General features: G+C 64.3%; 3 protein-coding genes across 3 annotated transcripts; all 3 read left to right on the forward strand.

Annotated features, from left to right (window-relative positions):
• The first annotated feature begins 987 nt into the window (after positions 1-987).
• On the forward strand, positions 988-4,324 carry AJM1 (apical junction component 1 homolog). The gene has a single exon (XM_056505136.1). It carries the CDS (start codon positions 1,037-1,039, stop codon positions 4,274-4,276), a length of 3,240 nt encoding a protein of 1,079 aa, XP_056361111.1. The 5' UTR covers positions 988-1,036; the 3' UTR covers positions 4,277-4,324.
• A 1,032-nt stretch (positions 4,325-5,356) lies between these two features.
• PHPT1 (phosphohistidine phosphatase 1) lies at positions 5,357-6,912 on the forward strand. Its single transcript, XM_056505356.1, has 3 exons — positions 5,357-5,543; positions 5,671-5,795; positions 6,554-6,912. Exons 1-3 carry the CDS (start codon positions 5,402-5,404, stop codon positions 6,644-6,646), a joined length of 360 nt encoding a protein of 119 aa, XP_056361331.1. The 5' UTR covers positions 5,357-5,401; the 3' UTR covers positions 6,647-6,912.
• A 2,277-nt stretch (positions 6,913-9,189) lies between these two features.
• On the forward strand, positions 9,190-19,892 carry MAMDC4 (MAM domain containing 4). The gene is made up of 29 exons (XM_056505411.1): positions 9,190-9,608; positions 10,155-10,268; positions 10,710-10,883; positions 11,074-11,214; positions 11,467-11,612; positions 11,724-11,808; positions 12,042-12,164; positions 12,390-12,542; positions 12,701-12,795; positions 13,039-13,194; positions 13,483-13,572; positions 13,973-14,117; positions 14,438-14,542; positions 14,722-14,853; positions 15,079-15,209; positions 15,304-15,409; positions 15,681-15,797; positions 16,007-16,141; positions 16,239-16,369; positions 16,451-16,667; positions 17,007-17,144; positions 17,247-17,368; positions 17,448-17,538; positions 17,741-17,887; positions 18,180-18,314; positions 18,496-18,623; positions 18,695-18,809; positions 18,932-19,107; positions 19,640-19,892. Exons 1-29 carry the CDS (start codon positions 9,563-9,565, stop codon positions 19,679-19,681), a joined length of 3,636 nt encoding a protein of 1,211 aa, XP_056361386.1. The 5' UTR covers positions 9,190-9,562; the 3' UTR covers positions 19,682-19,892.
• Positions 19,893-20,603: the final 711 nt, after the last annotated feature.

Below are 20,603 nucleotides of genomic sequence, written 5' to 3' on the forward strand. Positions count from 1 at the left end.
CTGTGGGAACCTTGTGCTCATGCCCTCATTGTCACACAGCTGTATCACAGTGTGGCTGGGGGCTCTGCCCACCCTGGCTACCCAATAGCTTTATCCCAGAGCACTGGGTTGTTTGGTGCTGGCACACAGTGGGTGTCAGACCCCATGTCCCACAGCAGCTGAAGCCACTGTCACACTTGCTCTCCAGCCCAGGGGACGTGTCACAGCCATGGGACACAAAGCCAGTGGGTACTGACCAACACAGATCCTCTGGCACAGGGAAGTGATGCAGGAATCACTGCTGACATGTGGGTTGGGGCACCCACCCCAGCACCCCTCTGCCACTGCTGGGGCACCCCTGGTCTGAAAGCCCAGCACTGTGACCACCCCACAGGGGTGCGTGCAGCCACCACAGGAGGAGTTGTGGCTCCTGCCTCCTACAGAGCCCCAGACTGTGGGGGCTTTCCAGCCACCATGGTGGGTGCTCACAGCACCTGTCCCTGGGCCCTGCTCCCCCCTGCAGTGCTGGTGCAGGGACATGGGTACACACAGTGCCAGGAGACCCCTCACCACTCCAGTGCTCTCAACAGGGCTGAACACACTCTCCATGGAAAACCCTGGTGTTGAACCCCCAGAGCCCTGCTCAGCACTGCCAATTCATGAGATTCTGCAAGACAGTCCCTGTGTCCTGTGGCTCAGGAAGAGGGCACAGTACTTTGTGTTCTCCTCTCACGGTGCTGAAGCTGTTATGCAGAGCTCCCTGGCTGCCCCCATGAGTGTCCTGCCAGCTGCTCCATAATTTGCACTCTGGATCTGGAGACATTTTCCAGTTTCTTCCTCCAGCTGACTGACTTTCAACAGCAGCAGTGGAGGCTGGGATGCCCCCAAACCTTCATTTCTGAAGAGATGGCCAACCCCCAGCTCTGAGCCAGGAGTTGAGAGGATTGATATGAGGTCACGCCAGGATTGAGGCACCTCATGTGTTCTCTTGCAGGGTGGGCTATCGTCCTCTGAGGCTGTGTGACAGGGAACTGGCAGGAGAAGAGTCACTTTTAAGATGACACGAACAGACCCACCTGACATCCTGGTGTCCACGGTGTACCAAGACATCAAGGTGGCGACAGCAGCCCCTGGGGATTCCGTTGTCTGTCAGCCCCTTGCACAATGTGACGCCTCCATGTCCTCCTCCCTGTCCCGCGAGCCGCAGCCCTTCAACAAGCGCCACTGTAGGAGTTTCGATTTCATCGAGTCGCTGGAAGAGCTGGGCACCCCCCCGGCCATGGAGCGCGCCTGCCCGCGCCCCGGCATGCCCGAGCCCACGCCGGGGCCGCCGGGCAGGCAGGCGGCGCCGCAGCCGGACCCTCACAGCGGCAGAGCCCCCGCGCCGCGGAGCGAGCCGAAGCGCCGGGCCCGCTCCAAGAGCGCCCCGCGGGTCAAGTCCACCCTGACCCCCGTGCCCATCACCGTGGCGGCATCACCGCCGCCAGCCCGGCGCGGGCGGGAGGTGCTGCGGGTGGCACGGGAGCCCTCCCACGCTGATCCCTCGCCGCGCCGCGAGGCCCCGATGCCGCTGCGGGCGCTGGCCAACGAGGTTCACCCCATCAAGCTGCAGCCGCAGCGCAGCAGCGTCAGCCGCATCTCCCCGCTCTGCCTGGGCAGCAATTGCTACGAGGAAGGGCCGGGGGCTAAGGTGGGCGCCAGCCCCCACGTCAAGTGCCGAGTGGACATCAAGCCAGACGAGGCAGTGCTGGTGCACACGGCGCGGAGCCTGAGGGCAGCCCCAAACCGCCCGGACCCGCCGCGCTGGCCCCGCACCCCTGGGGCCGCCCGCAGCCTGACCGTGCCAGGGAGCCGGCAGGCGTCCGCGTCCCGCACGCCCACCCCCAGCGACTCCTACAGCGGGGACCCTCCGCTGCTGCCCTACCCCGGTGAGTACTACGAGGCAGACCCCCGGGCACTGGCGTACCAGACAGTGCCGGTGCCAGCCTCACGGGAATTCAGGGAGTACCCCGACAGGGGCTGCATGACCTTTTCGGCCCCCGGCGTCCCCGCCAAGTTCTTCTACGCAGAGGAGGCAGCGCGGTGCCCCAGCCCTGCCATGCCACTCCGCAGCTCTGGTTATGCCAGCTACCCCTACCCCAGCCGCCACGCCGTGCCCCAGCCCTTCTACACCGAGGAACCCGCCAAGGCTGCTGTTCACACCATGCCGCCCCGGACGTTGTACGTGGAGGAGGCGCGGGGTTACCCGGTGCAGGAGGCACCTGCCCGCACCTTCTATGGGGATGAGCCCCGCTACTACACCCCGCGCGGTACCCCTATCAAAACCCTCTACGCCGAGGACGCTCGGACATACCCAGCCCTGGGCTCCTCCGCCCGGCTGTTCTATGCCGAGGACTACGGCAAGTACCGGGAGCGGGAGGTGCTGTCGCGGACGTGCCCGCCGCCCCGCAGCGCGCAGCCCCTGCACTTCGGAGACTGGTACTGCCCCGAGCGGGCCACGCTGCCCTACCAGAGCCTGCAATTGTCACGCTTCACCCCGCAGCCGGCCGGCCGGGAGGCCATGTTCTCCTCCTGGCACGCCAGCTACGGCGTGACTCCACCACGGCTGGGCCGGGAGACCCAGCACTACTCCAAATCCTGGGATAACATCCTGGCGCCGGCAGCGCGCAGGGAAGAGGCCCTGCAGCGTGGGCGCAGCTATGAGAACCTGCTCGCCCACGAACAGCACTGTGCCTTATCCCCCGAGGAGCGCCGGCAGCCCGTGGTGATCAACCTGTCGAGCTCACCCAAGCGCTACGCGGCCCTGTCCCTGTCCGAGAGCTCCATCCTCGAGCGGGTGCACGCCGATGGCAGCCGCGGGCCCCCAGGCCGCTCCTGGTACGTCACGCCGGAGATCACCATCACCGACAACGACATCCGTGCCGACGGGCTGGGGCGCAGCGAGAGGCGCTCGGCCAGCTGGGACATGCTGGACGCGGGGCGGGAGCGCGGGCCCTACGCTGTGCCCTGCGCCCCACAGCCCGTCCCCAGGGAGAGTGGCTCGGGGCGCCAGCGCAGCCTGGAGCAGCTGGACGAGCTTATCACCGACCTTGTCATTGACTACAAGCCAGCACCGGGTCACCGCGCCGGGGACAGGGACAGCCTCGCGGAGCAGCTCAAGCAGCTGCTGAGCAGTAGCACCTCGGGGCCCCCCCGGCGGGGCGAGGGCAGGCGGGTTCCTCACAACGTGCCCGAGGGACCCCGACCCACAAAAGAGCAGCCGGGCCCCAGCTCCCACGCCGACACCCCGCGCCGCCCACCCGCGCCGCCCGCCACCGGCCCCTTCGAAAAGTCACCGGAAAACTGCTCGCCCGACCTGAGCGCCGAGGAGGACGACATGATGATGTGCTCCAATGCCAAGTGCCGGCGCACGGAGACCATGTTCAACGCCTGCCTCTACTTCAAATCGTGCCACAGCTGCTACACCTACTACTGCTCCCGGCACTGCCGGCGCGAGGACTGGGACACGCACAAGGCCAGCTGCGTCTACGGGCGGGTGGGCAGCGTCTGCCGCCACGTCCTGCAGTTCTGCCGCGAGAACACCGAGGTGCACAAGGCTTTCTCGCGCATCGCCAAGGTGGGATACCTCTCCCGCGGCCGCGGCGTACTCTTCCTGGGCTTTCCCAATGCGGGCTCGGCCGAGAACTTTCTCCAGTTTGGGCTGGAGAGCCTGCTGATGTCCCCCACGTACCTGTCCCTGCGGGAACTGGACAGCTACTCGGACAACCTGGGGGAATATGCCCAGGAGCTGCGGGAGACAGGCAACCAGTACGACCCCAACGAATGTTTCCTGCTGAATGTAACCGTGGCCGTCACCCAGAAAGTGCCAGAGAGGCCGTCCCCGAAGATGCAGGTGCCGACGGTCAGGAAATACGCCAAGGTGGCCTTAGCCTCCTCCAGCCCCGAGAAGAAGATCTTGAAGAAGGAGCGGGACATGGAAACGTTGATTCTGACGCCACCGCCCGGGACGGCGGACATCGACAAGGAGGGGGAGGAGGGCCGGAAGGCACGGGAGGTTTGCTTCATCAACATCCAGCGGGAGCTGCGCATCCGCGGCGTCTTCCTGCGGCACGAGTTCCCCGCTGTCTACGAGCAGCTCTGCGACTTCGTGGAGAGCAACAAGCGCTTCACCCCCACCACCATCTACCCCATCGACAAGAGGACGGGCAAACAGTTCATGTGCATGATTATGGCGGCCTCTGAGCCTCGCACCCTCGACTGGGTGGCCAGCCCCAACCTCCTGGACGACATCATGTGAACGCAGGGCGGGGGGCACCCCCTCTGCAGATCCGTGCTGTCCTGTCAGAACCCCCTCGGCTGTTACACCAGGGGAAGGGGGCTGCGGGTGGCCGGCGGTGCTGGGGGGCCGGGGGGTGACATCGGGGGGCACAGCCCGATGTTTGCCCTGGAGCCCAGAGCCTGGCGAGCCCCCGCAGAGCCCTCTCGGGTGAGCGGTGCTTGGCCGGAGCGGGGGCGCCCCGCACCCCCAAGCCCTGCCCGCTGCCGGGCTGCCACGCACCCAGAGCCCCCCAGGACTGCCCCAGGGCCCCCTCAGCGCCGGGGGTCTCGCAGCGGCCAAACCCAGCCTGGGGTTGGGCTGCAGCAGGACCGTGTCCCCACCGTGTCTGTGTGTCCTGGGCGTGTTACTGCGGCACCGTCAGGTGCTGGGGGGCCTGGGGCCCAGCGAGCTCTGGGCACGGAGCGGGACCGGGCTGGGGGTCCCTGGACGCTGCCGGGGGAGGGGATCGGCGGGGGGCGGGTGGGGGGTGTCTGACCGGGGTCTGGGGAATCAATCGCCAGTGAGGGGTGATCGTGGCGGGGATCAGGGGAGGGGAGGGAGAGCTGGGACCACGGCCAACGCCCGTCACCAGGGGCGCCTGCACCGCCCTGCCCGGCCCCACTCCCCCCTGCCGATCCTCCCGCGGGACCGCGACCGCCTCCATCCCCAGCGCCGGCCACGGAGGAGGCCCGGTTCCACGGGCGCTGGTTGGGCGCCGGGCGGAGGAGGCGGGAGCACGGGCAGGGGCCGGGCGCTGGTTGGGCGCCGGGCGGAGGAGGCGGGAGGACGGGCAGGGGCCGGGCGCTGGTTGGGCGCCGGGCGGAGGAGGCGGGAGGACGGGCAGAGGCCGGGCGCTGGTTGGGCGCCGGGCGGAGGAGGCGGGAGCACGGGCAGGGGCCGGGCGCTGGTTGGGCGCCGGGCGGAGGAGGCGGGAGCACGGGCAGGGGCCGGGCGCTGGTTGGGCGCCGGGCGGAGGAGGCGGGAGCACGGGCAGGGGCCGGGCGCTGGTTGGGCGCCGGGCGGAGGAGGCGGGAGCACGGGCAGGGGCCGGGCGCTGGTTGGGCGTCGGGCGGAGGAGGCGGGAGCGGCGCGCGGGCGGCAGCGATGGCGGGCGAGGCGCTGTCGCGGGTGCCGGACGTGCAGATCGATGGCAGTGGTGTCTTCAAGTACGTGCTGGTGCGGGTGCGCGGGGCCGGCGCGCCCGCCAAGGACGTCGTGCGAGGTCACGGCTGGGCCGAGTACCACGGTGAGGGGCGTCGGGAGTGCGGGGCGGGGCTGTGCCGGCGGTCCCGGGGGCTCGCCGCGGGTCTGGCCCGTCGCGGGGCGGGGGTGAGGCGGGAGGTCCCCACGCTGCCCCCGCTCCCTCCCTGCAGCCGACCTGTTCGAGCGCACCGCGGAGGAGCTGGCGCGGCACGGCCTGAGCTGCGAGTGCCTGGGCGGCGGCCGCGTCTCCCACCGCCCCCAGGAGAGGAAGATCCACGTCTACGGGTACTCGGTGGTAAGCGGGAGCCGGAGGGACCCCTCAGGGTCGCGGCATCTCCCTTCGCGGTGTGGGTCCCGCCGACGGCAGCCGGGTTGGCACCGCATCCCCTCGAGGGTGGAAGGGGTAACCGGGGCGGCGCTCCCGCGGCTCCTGCAGCTTCTCCCGAGTGTCCCAGGCAGGGGAGACCCCGCAGAGCCCTTTCGGGTGAGCGGTGCTTGGCCAGAGTGGGTCACCCCATGAATCCCCAGCACCTGCCTGTGGGGCTGCGGCACACCCAGAGCCCCCGGGGCTCCCGCAGCGGCTGTACCCAGCACTAGGTGCTGCCAGGGGGAGCTGGGCTGCGAAAGAACCGTGTCCTCACTTTGTGTGTCCTGAGGGCGTTCCTGCAGGAGTGTCAGGTGCTGTAGGGGCCTTGTATAGGTGGCTGGAGACACCCTCGGGGACATCACCGGCATGGTGGGTCCCTGGATGCTGAGCCCAGCCCAGGGCTGTGCTGCAGCTCCAGCTGTGCTGGGTACTGAGTGCAGAGCCCAGCTGGGACCAGGGCAGGGTGGTGGTCCCCAGGCCACAGCATACACAGTTTTCCCAGCTTCAGGGTGGCACTGTCTTCTTGCCTGGGTGCTACACCAGCCTCAGCTGGAGCCAGGTGGGGTTGGCACAGGCTCTGCAGCCTCTCTGCTGTTCTGGTCTGCCAGAGCTGCACTGAGGATTTGCCAGACTGCCCTGCAATGGTCACCCACCAGCTCTCCTTGGGAACCCTCTTTTCTCTGCAGGGCTTTGGACGAGCTGACCACGCTGTGACCACAGAGAAGCTGAAGGCCGAGTATCCCGACTATGAGATCACCTGGGCGGATGAAGGATACTGACTGCTCTGTCTGTGCTGCCAGCCCAGCGCTGGCAGGTGTGCACAGCACCAGGGCGGTGGCAGCAGGCTCCGCGTGCTCAGCGCTGCTCCAGGCTCTCCTGACTGTCCTCTGTTTAACCGACCCATTCTCCACCATCACCAGACTGTTCCCGTGTGGGGCGCTCCCAACTCCCTGGCATGGCAGAGCTGGTGGAGCCAGTGCTTGCTGTGCCCCGGCCTCCTGGTGCCACATGTATCTGTGAGAATTAAAGCAATTGGGGGAGCACAGCTGCTGTGGTGGCCATGCTGACAGCTCGGCTGTTCCTTCCCAGCTCCGGGTTGTGCCTGTCGACAGTGGAAGGGATCCCCCAGGTTTTCCGCCCCTTGAGCAGGGCCTGGCATGGGAGTAGGCAGAGGCTGGGGTGGGAGGAAAGCAATGCCCAGGCCTGGGGGAGGGATCAGCCCCATCTCCTGCGGGGAGGGAACTGAGCTGCCTGGGAACATGGTTGGGAAGAACTTGCCCATTCCCACTCTAGCAGGTGGTCACATCTTGAGAAAGAGCATCCTCCGTGACTTCATCCCTCCAGCCACGCAGGACCAGCTCCTGCCCCTCAGAATTTCCCAGGGATTCTCCCTGTTTGTGCTTCCAGTGAGGAACGGTAGAGGGAGACTGGGAAAAGCTGCTGGAGACTTGAGTGGCCGAGAGATGCAGGGAGATGTGCAGGCTGGGTTGGTTAAGGCACTGTGCCTCGTGAGGCTGGGGCTGGAGGAACGTCCCAGCCCCATTTCGTTGTCAGACTCTGACCCTACGTGCTCCCAGCTCCTGCCTGGCCATAATCCTGCTGCTGCCTCCTCCATCTTGTGCCTTCAGGGATGTGGGCTCCTTCCTCTGTGTCAAGAGCCATGCAGGGTCAGCTCAACCTGCAGAAGCTCAGCCTGTGCCTGTGCCTGGACTCCAAAGGAAGCTCACAAAGGGGGGGATGAGTTTCATAGGCAAAAACATCGATGTGCTGTGCCTTGTCCTCCATCCTGCAAGATGTGACCCTCCCCTGTGCTGGGGGAAATGCTACCCAGAAGTCACACAGAGTCAGCTGCAAACCTGCAAGTCACTGCATCATGGAGCTTGGAGGCACATCTGGGATGTCCTGTCCATCCACTGGCCTAGCAGAGCCAGCTCCAGTGGATCCAGCATGGTGGGACTGAGTCCCTTCCAACACAGGGAATCCCATGATTCTGTGTTAGAATTAGGCTGCTGGGAGTTATGACCAGGTGGGATTTGAGAATCTTTCCCAATTTGGGCCTCCCAGCGGCTTGGGAGCCTGCTCTGCTTTTGACAACCCTCACAGGAAAGAGGATTTTTCTTTAAGTGGCATTTGCGGTTCTTGCAGATGTTCTTGTTGTCTCAGTCCTTACTAAGACGTTCCTGCTTGAGGGGTTGGCTCCCTGCACCCTCCTGCCAGGGCTTACTTGGCTGATGTGCCCTTCTCCAAGCTGAGCATGTCCAGCTCAGCCTCTCCTTGTGGGAAGTCCAGTCCCATCACCATCATGGAATTTCCTTCTGTGGGGATACTCAAAAATCATCTGGACACATCCTCCAGGGAACCCTTGTGGAGCAGAGTGTTGGGATGAGCGGGATGCTGCCTTCCATTCTCTACTATCCTGTGGTCATTATCATTGCCCCTGGCTCAATCTGTTCCAGCATGCCCACACCTCACACTGGGAGCACCAGCATCCCCAGTGCAAAGGGTGGGGCCAGATCTGTGAGAGAGGTTCTGTCCATGGCACCCAGGAGCCAGTGGCTATTTTCCCAGTGGCCACAGCACAGGCCTGTGGCCAGCTTGGTGCTGGGCTCCTGGGCAGGGCTCCTGCTCTCTGGCATGCCTAGGCTGGGGGATGTGGGGCCCCACCGGCCTGGCTGGCCCTGCCAGAAGGAGCTAAGCTTGTGTTTTACTGCCCCTGAGGCAATCCCTCTGCAATCTGCCTTCAAGGCCATCGGCTCAATGGGAGGATCTGCTCAACGGGGCCCCTCTGGGCACAGAGTCTGCAGCAGCAGAGGTGAGAGGGGTCCAGTAGCATAGCAGCCCCTGCTGCCCCTGCTTTCCCTTCCCACTGGGGAAACCAGTGGGGTCAGTAGTTGCCATTACTAGGCAACACTGGTGGTGGTCTGGCTGCCAAGCTGTGCTTCTTCCAGGCTCATCAGCCCTTGCTGGGGCTCTGTCAGGAATGTTCTGCCCCAGGAATGATCTGGTTGTAGCCATGGAGCTGTGTCCCTTCGCCCCGTGGCAGTCATGAGCTGGGTGCTGAGATGCTCCTGCCAGCCGGAGCGGAGCAGGCAGGGTGAAGGCTGGCTCCTCCCGATGGCATCTTGGAGTCCCCAGGCTCCAGGGAGACCTTAGAGCCCCTTCCAGTGTCTAAAGGGGCTCCGGGAGAGCTTGGAATGACAAGAGGGAGTGGCTCTCACTGCCAGAGGGCAGGGTAAGATGGAATATTGGAGGTACTGCTGACTCCCTGCTGTTCTCTCTGGCCAGAGTGCAGCTCACTGCCAACCCTGCACCCGAAGTCTCTCCCACTCTCATGCGCAGGGACTGGCAGAGTACCCATGGCACCTGGAGCTTCCCCCACAGGGCTAACAGCAGCGGCAAGTGTCCTCATCCTTCACCAGGCCAGCACATTTCACCGTCTGTGCTCCGTGCCGGTCCGAGTGGCACCAGCGTGGGTGGAAAACGGGCTGAAGAGGAGAGGCTGAGTGGGGAAAGCCGAAGGTCTCCCTGCGCTGCAGCGCTGCTGACGGGATCGCGCTGCGCTGTCCCAGCCATAAACCCGCTGCCCGGCAGGGAGCCGATAACAGCGGGGCTGAAGTCCAACGCAGGCGGGTCCTGGGGAGCACATTCCAGCCCGGGGCTCACGCTGTGCCCTCTCGCAGCTCCGTTTTACCGGGATGGCTGCAGGCGGGCAGGCGATGCTGGTCCTCCTGCTGCTGCTGGGTGAGTCTGCCGACACTGTGTCGCTGGAGGCAAGGGCCTCCGTGTTGGCCGCTCCGCTCTGTCCTCCCCGGCATTCTGCCCCAGCGCTGGGGGCCGGGCAGGTATAGCCCAGCCCGCTTGGCTCTGTGGTGAAGTCAGTCGAGGGTTCCAGGGTGAGAGGATTCCGGAGCCCCCAGCACCGGGCTGGGGATCACTAATGGCTTTGTTCCGCGTGGGACAGAAAACCCCCAGATTTTCCTGTTACTTCCAAAAAGGGGCTGGGACCCGAAGCGCGGGTGCGACAGAGCAGTCAGTGCCCTGGCAGGCTGTGGCACCCCGAGGCGGCGGTGGGAGGTGGTGGGATGAGAGATGTGCCGGGACAGGGACGGGGTGGAGGGGCTCGTCCGGGGGAAGATGCCACTGAGAGCTCAGCACCTGCTCCAGCAGGGTCCCAAACGAGGTGCCCTGGCAAATGTCACCTGCAGGTCACGCGTGCCCTCCGTCACCTGCTGCTGGCACAGTGCCTGGTTCCCTGCGGGGTTTTCAGCCTCACTGTCTCTCCCGTAGTCAGAACCGCCCTTCCCAGCGGGTCCGTGGTCGTCAACAGCTGCAGCAGCGCGGCCGAGCAGCTCTGCAACTTTATCTGTGACTGCAGCGACTGCTCGGATGAGAACCAGTGCGGTGAGTGCCCAGACCCACCCTCAGGCCCTGCTCTTGTGGGAGGGTGTTGGGAGTGCTGCTGGTGCCCAGGGTGGAGCAAGATCCCTCAGGATGGATAGAGGATCCCAGAGTGGCTGCAGATCCACGGGGTAGGGACAAGTCCCTTGTGCAGGTGCCCAGGGTGAATACAGGTCGCCTGGGTGCAGGTGAGTCTGCCAGGTGGGTGCAGGGTCCCGGGGGTGCATGTGAGTAGGTGCCCTGGTGTCCTGGGGTGACGTTACAAGGCTTTGTATCCCCAGTCGTGTTTGATGTTCGGTGCTTTCAGAATTGACTCTGAAAGTGAAGGTTTGTTTTCTCTAGTTAGCCAGTGACACCTGGACACCTAAACCAGGACACCTGGCTGGACATAGGTCCCCTGAGTGGCCCCAAAACTGCCTTGACCCCCCCATCTGCCACCCTCAGGGTACCTACGGGGCTCAGCAGTGCTGGGCACCCCCTTCACCTGTGACTTCGAGGACAGTGACTGTGGCTGGCAGGACGTGGGCACGTCGACGTACGGATGGGTGCGAGGCCGGGCCAGGCTGGCCCCGGGGGGCGTGGGGCCTCACTCGGACCACACCGTGGGGACTGACCTGGGTAAGCAGGACGCTTGGTGAGCAGGCTCTGGGCACCACTCTGGGGTACCCCAGGGTTGGATTGCCAGAACAGCCATCCCTGTAGGGTGCAGGGGGTGGAGCAGACCCGTGGATGGCAGGAGCAGTGCTGGCACAGCTCCGGTGCCATCCCACGGGGCTGCAGCCCCCACCCTGCTTTCTCCCTTCCCCAGGTTGGTTCTTGGTGACTGTGTCACCCCCAGAAAAGACCACGGCCACGGCCTGGCTCAGGTCACCTGAGATGCGGGAAGCAGCTGCCACATGTGAGATCAGAACCTGGTATCACCTCTCAGGGAGCTGTGAGAGCGCCCAAGGTGGGCACAGGCAGCGTCAGCTCCTGGGCAGTGGGGATGGCAGGAAGAGGGGAGGGATGGGGCCGTCTGCCCCTATGGCAGGGACAGAGCCACCAGCACCTCGCCATCCTGTTTCCCTCTCCTGCACTCCACACACAGAGCTGGTGAGACCTGGGGGTCCCAGCGCCAGCCCCCAGAGCTGGCAGGGCTCCATTCATTCCTTTGGGTAGCCCAGGATGCCCTGTACTGAGGGCACTTTTGGGGCTCCCTCAGGACTGAACCAGACAGAGCAGCCAGTGCTGCGCCTGGCTGTGGCACTCCAGGACGAGGTGCTGGGGCTGTGGCAGAGCCCTGGGCGCAGCAGTGAGGGCTGGCACCAGCTGGTTGCCTACCCCGGCCGGATCACACAGCAGTTCCAGGTGAGACAGTGTTGGTACAGGTACTGTCCCCATAAGCTGGGGCCAGAGGAGCTGGGTGATGTTCTGAGACTTACCTGGGCACCTCATGCCATCCCCATCCTCCCACCACAGCTCATCTTCTCCCTTACACAACCACCCACCTGTGGGGCACAGGTGGCACTCGATGACATCATGTTCAGGAACTGTGGCTTACCAGGTGAGTCCCACATCTGCTGGGATGTGAGCTGGGATCTTGGGGGAACTGGGTGGGGTGCAAAACCCAGGGGAGCTCTGCCATTGCTCGCTGTGTCTTGGGCCAATGTGCTGTGGCCAGAGGACGAGGTGGGCAGTGAAATCCTGTCTGCTGAGCCACCCGAGGGAACAGAGTGGGAGTGCTCACCACATCCCTGTGGGACCAGCCACTCTCTGATACGTGTCCCCCGGCCCCAGAGGCGGAGCAGCAGGTCTGTGAGGCCCAGGAGAGGCGCTGCCACCGCGGCCCCTGCCTGGCACAGCGTCGTTTCTGCGACGGCACCGACGACTGCGGGGACGGCTCGGACGAGGCACAGTGCGGTGAGACCCCCGGCCTGGGGAGGAGCCTGTGCATGGACTGAGGGTCTGCTTGGTGGGGCAAAGCTGTGCTCTGGACTGGCAGGGGTCCCCCCAGTGCTGTCCCATGCCAGGAGGGCAAAAGATCCTGAGGGTTTTCAGAGGGGTGGCATCAGCCCAGCCCATTGCAGGGGCCTAAGAGAGGGCTGGACCCAGGCTCTGGGTCACTGCTGTCCCTTCTCCTCACAGTCAACTTCACCCACTGCTCCTTTGACCACGATCTCTGTGGCTGGGAGGAGGTGGCCGAGCCACCAGCGCCAGTGTGGGGCAGGAACACGAGCCTGAGCCTGGGCACCTCTTATGGCATTCCCACTCGGGACCACAGCAACAACAGCAGGGCTGGTATGTGCTGAGGTGTCCATGCTCCAGTAGGGCCCCACTGCAGGTGGATGTGCTCTGGGGTGACACACACCTGAGCTCTGCTCAAGGCTCTGCAAGGACAGTGGTGTCCTGCACCCACACATCTGCCTGGCTCCACTCAGCCCCAGCATCTTCTGCAGGATTCTTCCTCTACGTGGGCAGTGACCCCACTGCACAGGCTGATGGCACAGCTCAACTCAGAAGCCCCACCTTCCAAGCCACCAACTCCTGTTCTGTGAGTCACAGCTGGGACCTCAGGATGTCACAGCTCATGTGGGCATGGCGGCGACAGGAGACAGGGTTCCCAGTGCTGGGACCCTCATGTGGGCCTGGGGCTGTGCTTGGCCCTTGCTGGGGATGGGCATCAGGTTTTTGGGGGTGGTTTGGTGCCCATTGGGAGCCCTGAGCTCCTCACAGCCTCTCTGTGGGGTGCAGGGGGCTGTGTGCCCCTGCCCTGAGGGCTCACCCTCCTTCCCAGCTCGTGTTGTACTGCCACCTCCATGGCTCAGCCACCAACAAACTCAGCATCTCCGTTGTGACCAACTTTACCAAGTTGATGAGGGAGAGGACAGGAGACCTCGGCAGCTTCTGGGTCCGGGAGAGAGTGGACTTCAACGTGATGCATCCCTTCAAGGTGGGCTGGTGGTGTGCTGGGGGAGCTGGGCTGTCGGGGACCACAGCTGTGTACAGGGCAAGCACGGCCCCCCAAGCCCACCGTGGCCATGCCAGCCCACACTGTGCACCCCTGTCAGCCACAGCACTGCCCTGCTCCCACCGAGTCCCTTCCTGGGACTCAGGAATGTGTGTCAGCCCGTGACAGGCCCTGGCTCTCCCCATCCCATGGCTCCCTGGTGTCACCCTAGTCCCCCCCACATTGTGCAGGACTCCTTGCTGATGTTGCTGACGTGGTGCTTTCCTGCAGGTGCTGATTGAGGGGGCGGCTGGCAGTGGGGGAACCGTGGCCATTGATGACCTGATCCTGTCTCAAGGCTGTGTGATGGAGGGTGAGCTGGTGGGCAGTGTCCCTCACCCTGCTTCAGTGTGGGCAGCTGTCCCTGCTGTCCTGTGCCCATGGCACCGTGCCTAAAGGACCCTGACACGGTCTGCCTGCTCATCCCTCTGCTCATCACAGGAACCATCCTGGGGGCAGCACAGCAAGCTGGTGCTGGCACCTTTGTCCTGTGGCTGTGACACTCCATCCTCTGTGTCAAAATGTGTCACACAATCAGCTCTTATTAGGCCCTGGGTCCCCTTCAGCTGGTGGCAACTAGGCTGGGCTGGGCTGGGATGGGGGAAATGGAAAGTCAGGGAGGTGCTGGGGACAGGGGACAGTGGTTTGAGGGGTGACACTGATGCTGTTGCTGGGCCCTTTCACACTGCTGTCCGTGCCGGGGTGTCTCACTCCAGAGAAGGCTGTGGTGGCGCTGCCGGGCCGGGCGGGTGGCAGCCCCTGCGCAGCAGACGAGGTGGCCTGTGACAGTGGCGGCTGCATCGCCGCAGAGCTGGCCTGCGACTTCGCCGACACCTGTGCTGACGGTTCCGATGAGAAGCGCTGTGGTGAGAGCCGAGGCAGGACCTGCACCCCAGCAGGGGAGGGGACAGGCACCCCGGGCTGGCGTGGCTGGGGCACGTGAGTGCCTGCACAGCCCTTGGGAGAACAGTGGCTAGCAAGACTGAGTCGGGAGTTTTGGGTTTTCCAGAGCAGCTGTGGCTGCCCCTGGATCCCTGGAAGTCCAAGGCTGGTTGGACACTGGGGCTTGGAGCACCCTGGGACAGTAGGAGGTGTCCCTCCCCATGGCAGAGGGGTGGAATGAGATGAGCTTTAAGGTCCTTCCAACCCAACCAGTCTGGGATTCTGGGATTCTTTAACTTTGCAGGGACAACAACGTTTGAGTCAGGGGCTGGGGGCTGGCATGACGTCAGCGTGGGGCGGCTGCGCTGGGGTCTGCAGAACGTCACTGGATCTGACAGCTTGCTCACAGGTGAGGCTGTTCTCACCCAGACAACGCTCTTCAGTGCTCAGCACCATGGCAGCCCCCAGAGCAGGGACCCCAGCGGGTGCCACTGCACAGTGGGGATGGTGCCCAGGCACGGTGCTGGGCTGGGGTGCTACCAGTGCTGTGGGCCCAGTCCAAACCTCACAGAGTGTTTCTGTGCCCAGGGACTTTCTTGGCCCTCCAGACAGGAGAAGGCCAGATGGTGGGTCCTGCCAAGGCACGAACGCCTCCGCTGGGCCCCTCTGGCCCTGCCTGCACTATGGAGATGAGCTACCACATCCACAGTGACCCCCAAGGTAACCACCTGCTCACCCCCAGGGTGCCCTGCTTGCTCCCTGCCCCCAGGCCCCCCATGCCCACCTGCCTTTGCTGCCTCTCCCAACCCTGCTTTGCCCCATCACATCGTCCTGGAGCTGGGGTGTCCCTGCACCCTGTGGCCATGGGCTGGTGCCATGGAGGGCTCCCACAGGGTGGCCAGGGGTTTTAGGTATCCACAGCCTCTGTACCACCTCTTGTTCCAGGCTTCCTTGCCATCAGTGTCACAGATTACACAACTGGCACCACCCAGCTGGCCTGGCAGACACAAGGTCGTGGCAGCCCAGCTAGGGGTCGTGTCCGTGTCCTACTGGGAGAGAGAAGCCGTCCCTTCCAGGTGTGCTGGATGCACAGGGAGCAGCCTGGGGGGGCTTGCAGTGGGGCAGTACCAGTGCTGGCAGGCGCTCTGGGCTCATGGCTGCTGTCCCCAGGTTGAGCTGCTGGCACTGGCGGATCTCCAGGGCTCGGCGAGTGTTGGTGTTGACAACGTGACATTTGAGCAGTGCTACCTCGACGAGGTGTTACCTACAGCTGCGGGTATGGCCAGGGCTGCAGGCAGGAAGGGTAACCCCAGACCTTTCCATGGGGGCTGCCTGGTACTTGTCACTCTGTCCAAGAGCAGGACCACGGTGCAGAAGGCCGAGGGTCAGGGCCAAGCACATGTTCTGCCTTGGCCTGAGACCCCTGCGTGGGGTAAACCTGGGGAGTGGGACAGGGGAACATGGAGAAAGGGATGTTTGGGGGACCCATTTGCTTTTGTGATGCCTTACCCCTTTCCACCTCCGCACTGTCACCTCTCTCTGGCCAGAGCTGTCCTGCAATTTTGAGACGGGCATGTGTGGCTGGTACCAGGATCTGTCCAGTGATTTCAAATGGATCCACAGTACAGGGCAGGGACAGGGCTCTGACCACACCACTGGCTCGGGTAAGGGACTGGTTGCTCTTTGGGGAACACAGGAGCCCAGGGCATCCCCCAGCCTTCAATCCCCAGGCCAAGACATGCCCTGTGCACACTCAGGAGCTGGATGCCCATGGAGCAGGCTCACCTAGAGCAACCTGGGAGCACCCAGATCTAGGCCGTGGGTGATGCAAAACACATCATGACCCCTCCCCCTGGCTGTCCCCAACATTCAGGCTACTTCTTGTCTGTGGACCCCTCTGTGCCGTGGAGCCGTGGGCAGCGGGCCCAGCTCCTCACAGCCCGTCAGGAGCCGGCCACTGCCCCGCGCTGCCTCTCCTTCTGGTACCGCCTGGCTGGCCCACAGATTGGTATGTGCCCCGTGGCATCCTCCAGGCTGGCTCCAGTCTGAGGACAGTGGGATCCCCAAGGGTTGTGGGACGGCTGCCCCCATGCCCCCTCTGCCAGGTACCCTGAGCCTCAAGCTGCGGCCGCAGGGAGGGCAGGAGCTGGTGCTGTGGACCCGCCGAGGAAGCCAGGGCAGTGTCTGGCACCAGGCATGGGCCACACTGCCCAGCACGGGCCAGCAGCGGTTCCAGGTGAGGAGCAGGCCCCCGTGTCCCTGGCGCCTGCAGGGCACAGGCTGTCTGACACGCTGTCTGACCTGCTGCCGGGGGCAGGTGGCTTTCGAGGTGCTGCGTGACGGCTTCCTGGGGGACGTGGGGCTGGATGACATCACGCAGACAGCGGGACCCTGCGGGGCCGAGCTCTCCTGCACCTTCGAGGCAGAGGGCTGCGGGCTGGCAGCCAGCGGGGAGGGCCCCTGGCAGCGGCAGAGCAACGGCAGCGGCACCACGGCTGGCCCCGGGGCTGACCACACCACCGGCACTGCCGCAGGTACCGGGCTGTGCCGTGCAGCCCTCGTGCTTCCCTGCTGCTCGGGTGTCCCCCTGCTGCTCTGAGTGTCCTGCCTGTACCCCACACCAGCCCTGCTGCTCTCCCTGTGTCCCCCCTGCCCTGCTCTCCCTGCCCTCCCCAGGATGAGCAAAAGGCAATACTGCGCAGTTCCAACCCTGGAACTCCCCAAACAAAGAGGGACCCAGTCCCAAGGCTCCCTAATCCTGGGGAGGTTCCCAAGCTGGGGAGACCTGGAGAGAAAACCCTGCCCCAGTTGTTCCCTAGCACTCCCCAGCAGGGCTGGGCAGGGGTCACAGCACAGGGGCTTCTCTCCTCCAGGCCATTACATGGTGGTGAACACGGGCAGGGTCTCCCTGCCTACGGGGCACACGGCTGCCCTCACCTCCCAGCCCTACCAGCCCTCCGTGTCTGCCCAGTGCCTGGCCTTCTGGTACCAGCTGAGCGCTGGGACCCCAGGTGAGTACCACCTGTGCTGACACCCCTGGGGACACCTCCAGAGGGGTGGGGACCCACACGACAAAGCCCTGGACCCCTCCTCCATGGTGGGTGCCTGGGCAGGTTCCCTCAGGGTGTTCGTGGAGCAGGGCAGGGTAAGGAGGAAAGTTCTGAGCGTAAGCACCACGGAAAGGAGCAGCTGGCACCGCAGCCACGTCACCATCCAGCCCGATGGCGAATGGCAGGTAAGACAGCGGAGGATGCTGGGGGCAGCTGTAGGTGATGAGCCTGGAGGCTGCCAGTCTCAGCATGTCACCTGCCCAGGTGGTGTTTGAGGCGGTGGGAGCTGGGGGTGACCACGGATACATTGCACTGGATGACCTGCACGTGTCAGATGGAGCCTGTCCTGAGCCAGGTGAGACTCCACCCCACAGGGGCACTATGGATCAGAGGGGGAGGATGAGATATCCTGTGGGGACATGTAAGCCATGGGGGTGGGGACAGGTCTGTTCCTGCCCTGAGTTTGGCCTGGCCCAAAGCTGGGGGTGTGTACCACACAGGTACCCCATCTCCTGCCAGGTAGCACTGGGTGTCTCACAGCCCTGCTTTCCTCCCAGCATCCTGTGACTTCGAGCAGGACTCCTGTGGCTGGAGCAGCCCTTCAGATCCCCGCTTGCACAGTTTTGCCTGGGGCTGGAAGAGCGGGATCACCCTGGCCAAGTACCCTGGCCCTGAGCAGGATCATACCCTGGGCACAAGGAATGGTAGGAAACACCTATCCCTGCCCAGGCAGCCCGGCATGGCCAAAACGAGGAAGATGAGCTGGGGATGGATGGGGTCAGTGCAGTACACCCTGCGAGGCCTGGCTCCACAGCATCCCTGTCCCCTTTTCACTTGGGAGGGGCAGCTCAGCCCCAAGGGCAGTGAGGTGCAGGGCTGGTTTGTGTCATCCTCCAGGCATCACTCTGGGCATTTTGGGGAAGAGTGGGACAAGCGGGGTGGAACAAATGGGTGCAGGACTGGGGGACACGCTGCGCTCTGTCCCTGCCTGCCCAGGTCACTACATGCACTTCGACACCAGCGTGCTGGGTGCCGGGGGCACCAGTGCCCTTCTGGAGAGCCCACCCCTGCCCGCGGCCACCGATTCCTGCCTGCGCTTCTGGTACCACATGGACATCCCGGAGCACCTCTGTGAGCACGGCAAGGGCAGGGAGGAGGTGCCATCCCCAGGTCTCACGCATGGGAGTGGGGGTCTCAGCATGGACCATGGGCTCTGCTGCAGTTCCAGAGGGTGCATGGCTGGGAGGGCTCGGTGGCTGCCGCGGGCTCGGGGCAGCCGGTGGTGCCAGCACGCCTGTGTCCCTCCTTGCAGCCAGCGGGGAGCTGCGCGTGGCGCTGCGGGGCGCGGCGGGGCAGCGCACGGTGTGGAGCGTGCCCGGGCACCGCAGCCGCGGCTGGCAGGGCGCCCTGGTGCCGCTGCGGAGCCCCGGTGAGTTCCAGGTAAGCGGGGCCACCGGGGTTAAGGGTGTCTCCGGGGCTGCAGCAGCGCTCAGACCCCACCTTCCCCCCAGATCAGCTTTGAGATCAGCACGCGGAGGTGGCCGATGGAGGGGACAGTGGCACTGGATGACATCACGTACAGCGCCAGGGTGGGCTGCCATTCCAGCCCGGAGAGTCCCGTGGAAGGTGCGGGGGCGGGATGGGGGTGGCAGTTCTGGCTGTGAAAGCTCAACCCAGAGCTGCCCGGGGTGCTGGGCTGAGGCTGCAGACAGCTCTCTGGACAGTGACAGCATTTCCTCCCCCTGCAGGGAAACCCTCCGGCAATTTTGTGACGGAGGTGGTGCTCAGTCTGCTCCTGGCCCTCGTCATCGTGGGGCTGGTGGCTGCTGGGGGCTGGTACTGCCTGAAACAGCGAACGGTGGCGAGCAGGACGCCGACAGAGAGCAACAGTCCCCAGGGCTTCGACAACATCACCTTCCGGGATGTAAGGACAGGGTGAAAGACTTCCCTGATTCCTCCAGCTGTACCAAAACAGCTTTTTCCTAAAAGCTCAGCAAATCTCAGCGGGTTCTCCCTGCCCCCGCGTTCCGCCAACGCGACAGGGAGGTGCAAAGGTGCCTCTTATCTGCTTGCTGACTAAAAAGTGACCCCGAGCTGTAGGACAAACCTAAAAGTGCTGCTGCCACCAGGCAGCTGCTCCGGCAAGAGCTGAGTGTGCTCCCACCCCGGAGTCTTGTGGGTGGGGGTCTGGCAAACCTGTCTCATCCTCACTCGGCACTCAGATTAGTGCAAAGTGGCTGAAGCTGCAGGTCCCGCGGACAGATCTGGTGCCACCAGCCCCAGCACGGACTCCGACAACAAACGTGGAGCTCCCTGGGCATCCTGGATTTGGTGCCTCCGCTGGGGTCACAGGGGGCTGGCACACAGATTGTCCTTGCTGAAGCCTGAAAGAAATCCTGGTGTTTCACAGCAAACAGCCACGTTTGTCACCAATTCCCACTCACCTTTCTTTGCAGGACAAGGTCATTATATCTCCAAGGGAGGAGGATGAGGCTTGAAGTGGCAGCCAGCAGCAGGAATTGCCTGCGCCCCCGGGCAGACCACCCTCGCAGGAACCCCGCTCCAAAAGGTGCCTGCTCTCCGCCCCCGGCACCGGGAGCCGGCAGCCCGGGGAGCCCGTCCCGCCCGGGACGCACCGCACATCGCTACCTCCACGTGCTCGGGAAAAGCGTTGTTGTTGTTTGTAACATGAACTTTCTGTTTCCAAGACACAGCAATGTGCCCGTGCTTTGACAGGGGGAAGGAGTGGGAGTTCTCACAGTGGCTGTCCTCATCCAGACAGGGTTGTGGCCATGGAAGGGGTCTGAAGTGTGGGGTCCTGGCCCCCAGAGCTGGGAGGAGCAGTGGGTGCTGCAGAGGGACACCCAGGAGAAAGCACAAGAGCTGCCGGGGCACAGAGACCACACGGGGAGGAAGCTCAGTGCCTCTGCTGGTTTTTGGGAGGGTGAGTGGTGGGTGGGAGGGCAGGGAGCAGGGGGTGCCCCACAGTACCCCTGGGGCAGCAGGCAGCTCCCACTCTGGTGTACAGGTGCCCACCTGCTGCCCACACACCCTGTGAATGCACTTGACAGTCACTGGGAAACCCAAAAATGTTCCTGAGGTGCAGGCTGTGCTCAGGGCCTGGACCCAGTGCACCCGAGCCTAGGACCCCTCCCTCATCCCCAGCTTTAACACTGTGAAAAACCCAGCTCCACACAGTCCAGTTCAGCCCCTGCACAAGGAGCCCACCAGTATCCTGCCACCCCCAGCCCCCATGTCCAGCTGGAGGGAAATGCTGCTTCCCCAGACTGAGCCCAGAGCCTGTCTCCCTCTCACCCAGCTGTGTCCCCTTAGGTGATGCCTGTCATGCCAAGCACCATCCCCACAGCCCTGTCCTGCTTGCAGGAATCAGGGCTCAACAGAGCTGAGAGCTTGGGAAGG

Source organism: Oenanthe melanoleuca, chromosome 17 (assembly GCF_029582105.1).
Source record: "Oenanthe melanoleuca isolate GR-GAL-2019-014 chromosome 17, OMel1.0, whole genome shotgun sequence".
NCBI lineage: Eukaryota > Metazoa > Chordata > Aves > Passeriformes > Muscicapidae > Oenanthe > Oenanthe melanoleuca.

What these genes read in the sequence shown, in the direction of transcription:
- PHPT1 (XM_056505356.1), top strand. Translation starts at nt 5,402, where the DNA reads ATGGCGGGCGAGGCGCTGTCGCGGGTGCCGGACGTGCAGATCGATGGC. An exon ending in CGGCTGGGCCGAGTACCACG is followed by an intron (nt 5,544 to 5,670) that starts GTGAGGGGCGTC and finishes CCCTCCCTGCAG; the next exon opens with CCGACCTGTTCGAGCGCACC. An exon ending in ACGTCTACGGGTACTCGGTG is followed by an intron (nt 5,796 to 6,553) that starts GTAAGCGGGAGC and finishes TTTTCTCTGCAG; the next exon opens with GGCTTTGGACGAGCTGACCA.
- MAMDC4 (XM_056505411.1), top strand. Translation starts at nt 9,563, where the DNA reads ATGGCTGCAGGCGGGCAGGCGATGCTGGTCCTCCTGCTGCTGCTGG. An exon ending in CAGCAACAACAGCAGGGCTG is followed by an intron (nt 12,543 to 12,700) that starts GTATGTGCTGAG and finishes CATCTTCTGCAG; the next exon opens with GATTCTTCCTCTACGTGGGC. An exon ending in CATCCACAGTGACCCCCAAG is followed by an intron (nt 14,854 to 15,078) that starts GTAACCACCTGC and finishes CTCTTGTTCCAG; the next exon opens with GCTTCCTTGCCATCAGTGTC.
- AJM1 (XM_056505136.1), top strand. Translation starts at nt 1,037, where the DNA reads ATGACACGAACAGACCCACCTGACATCCTGGTGTCCACGGTGTACCAA.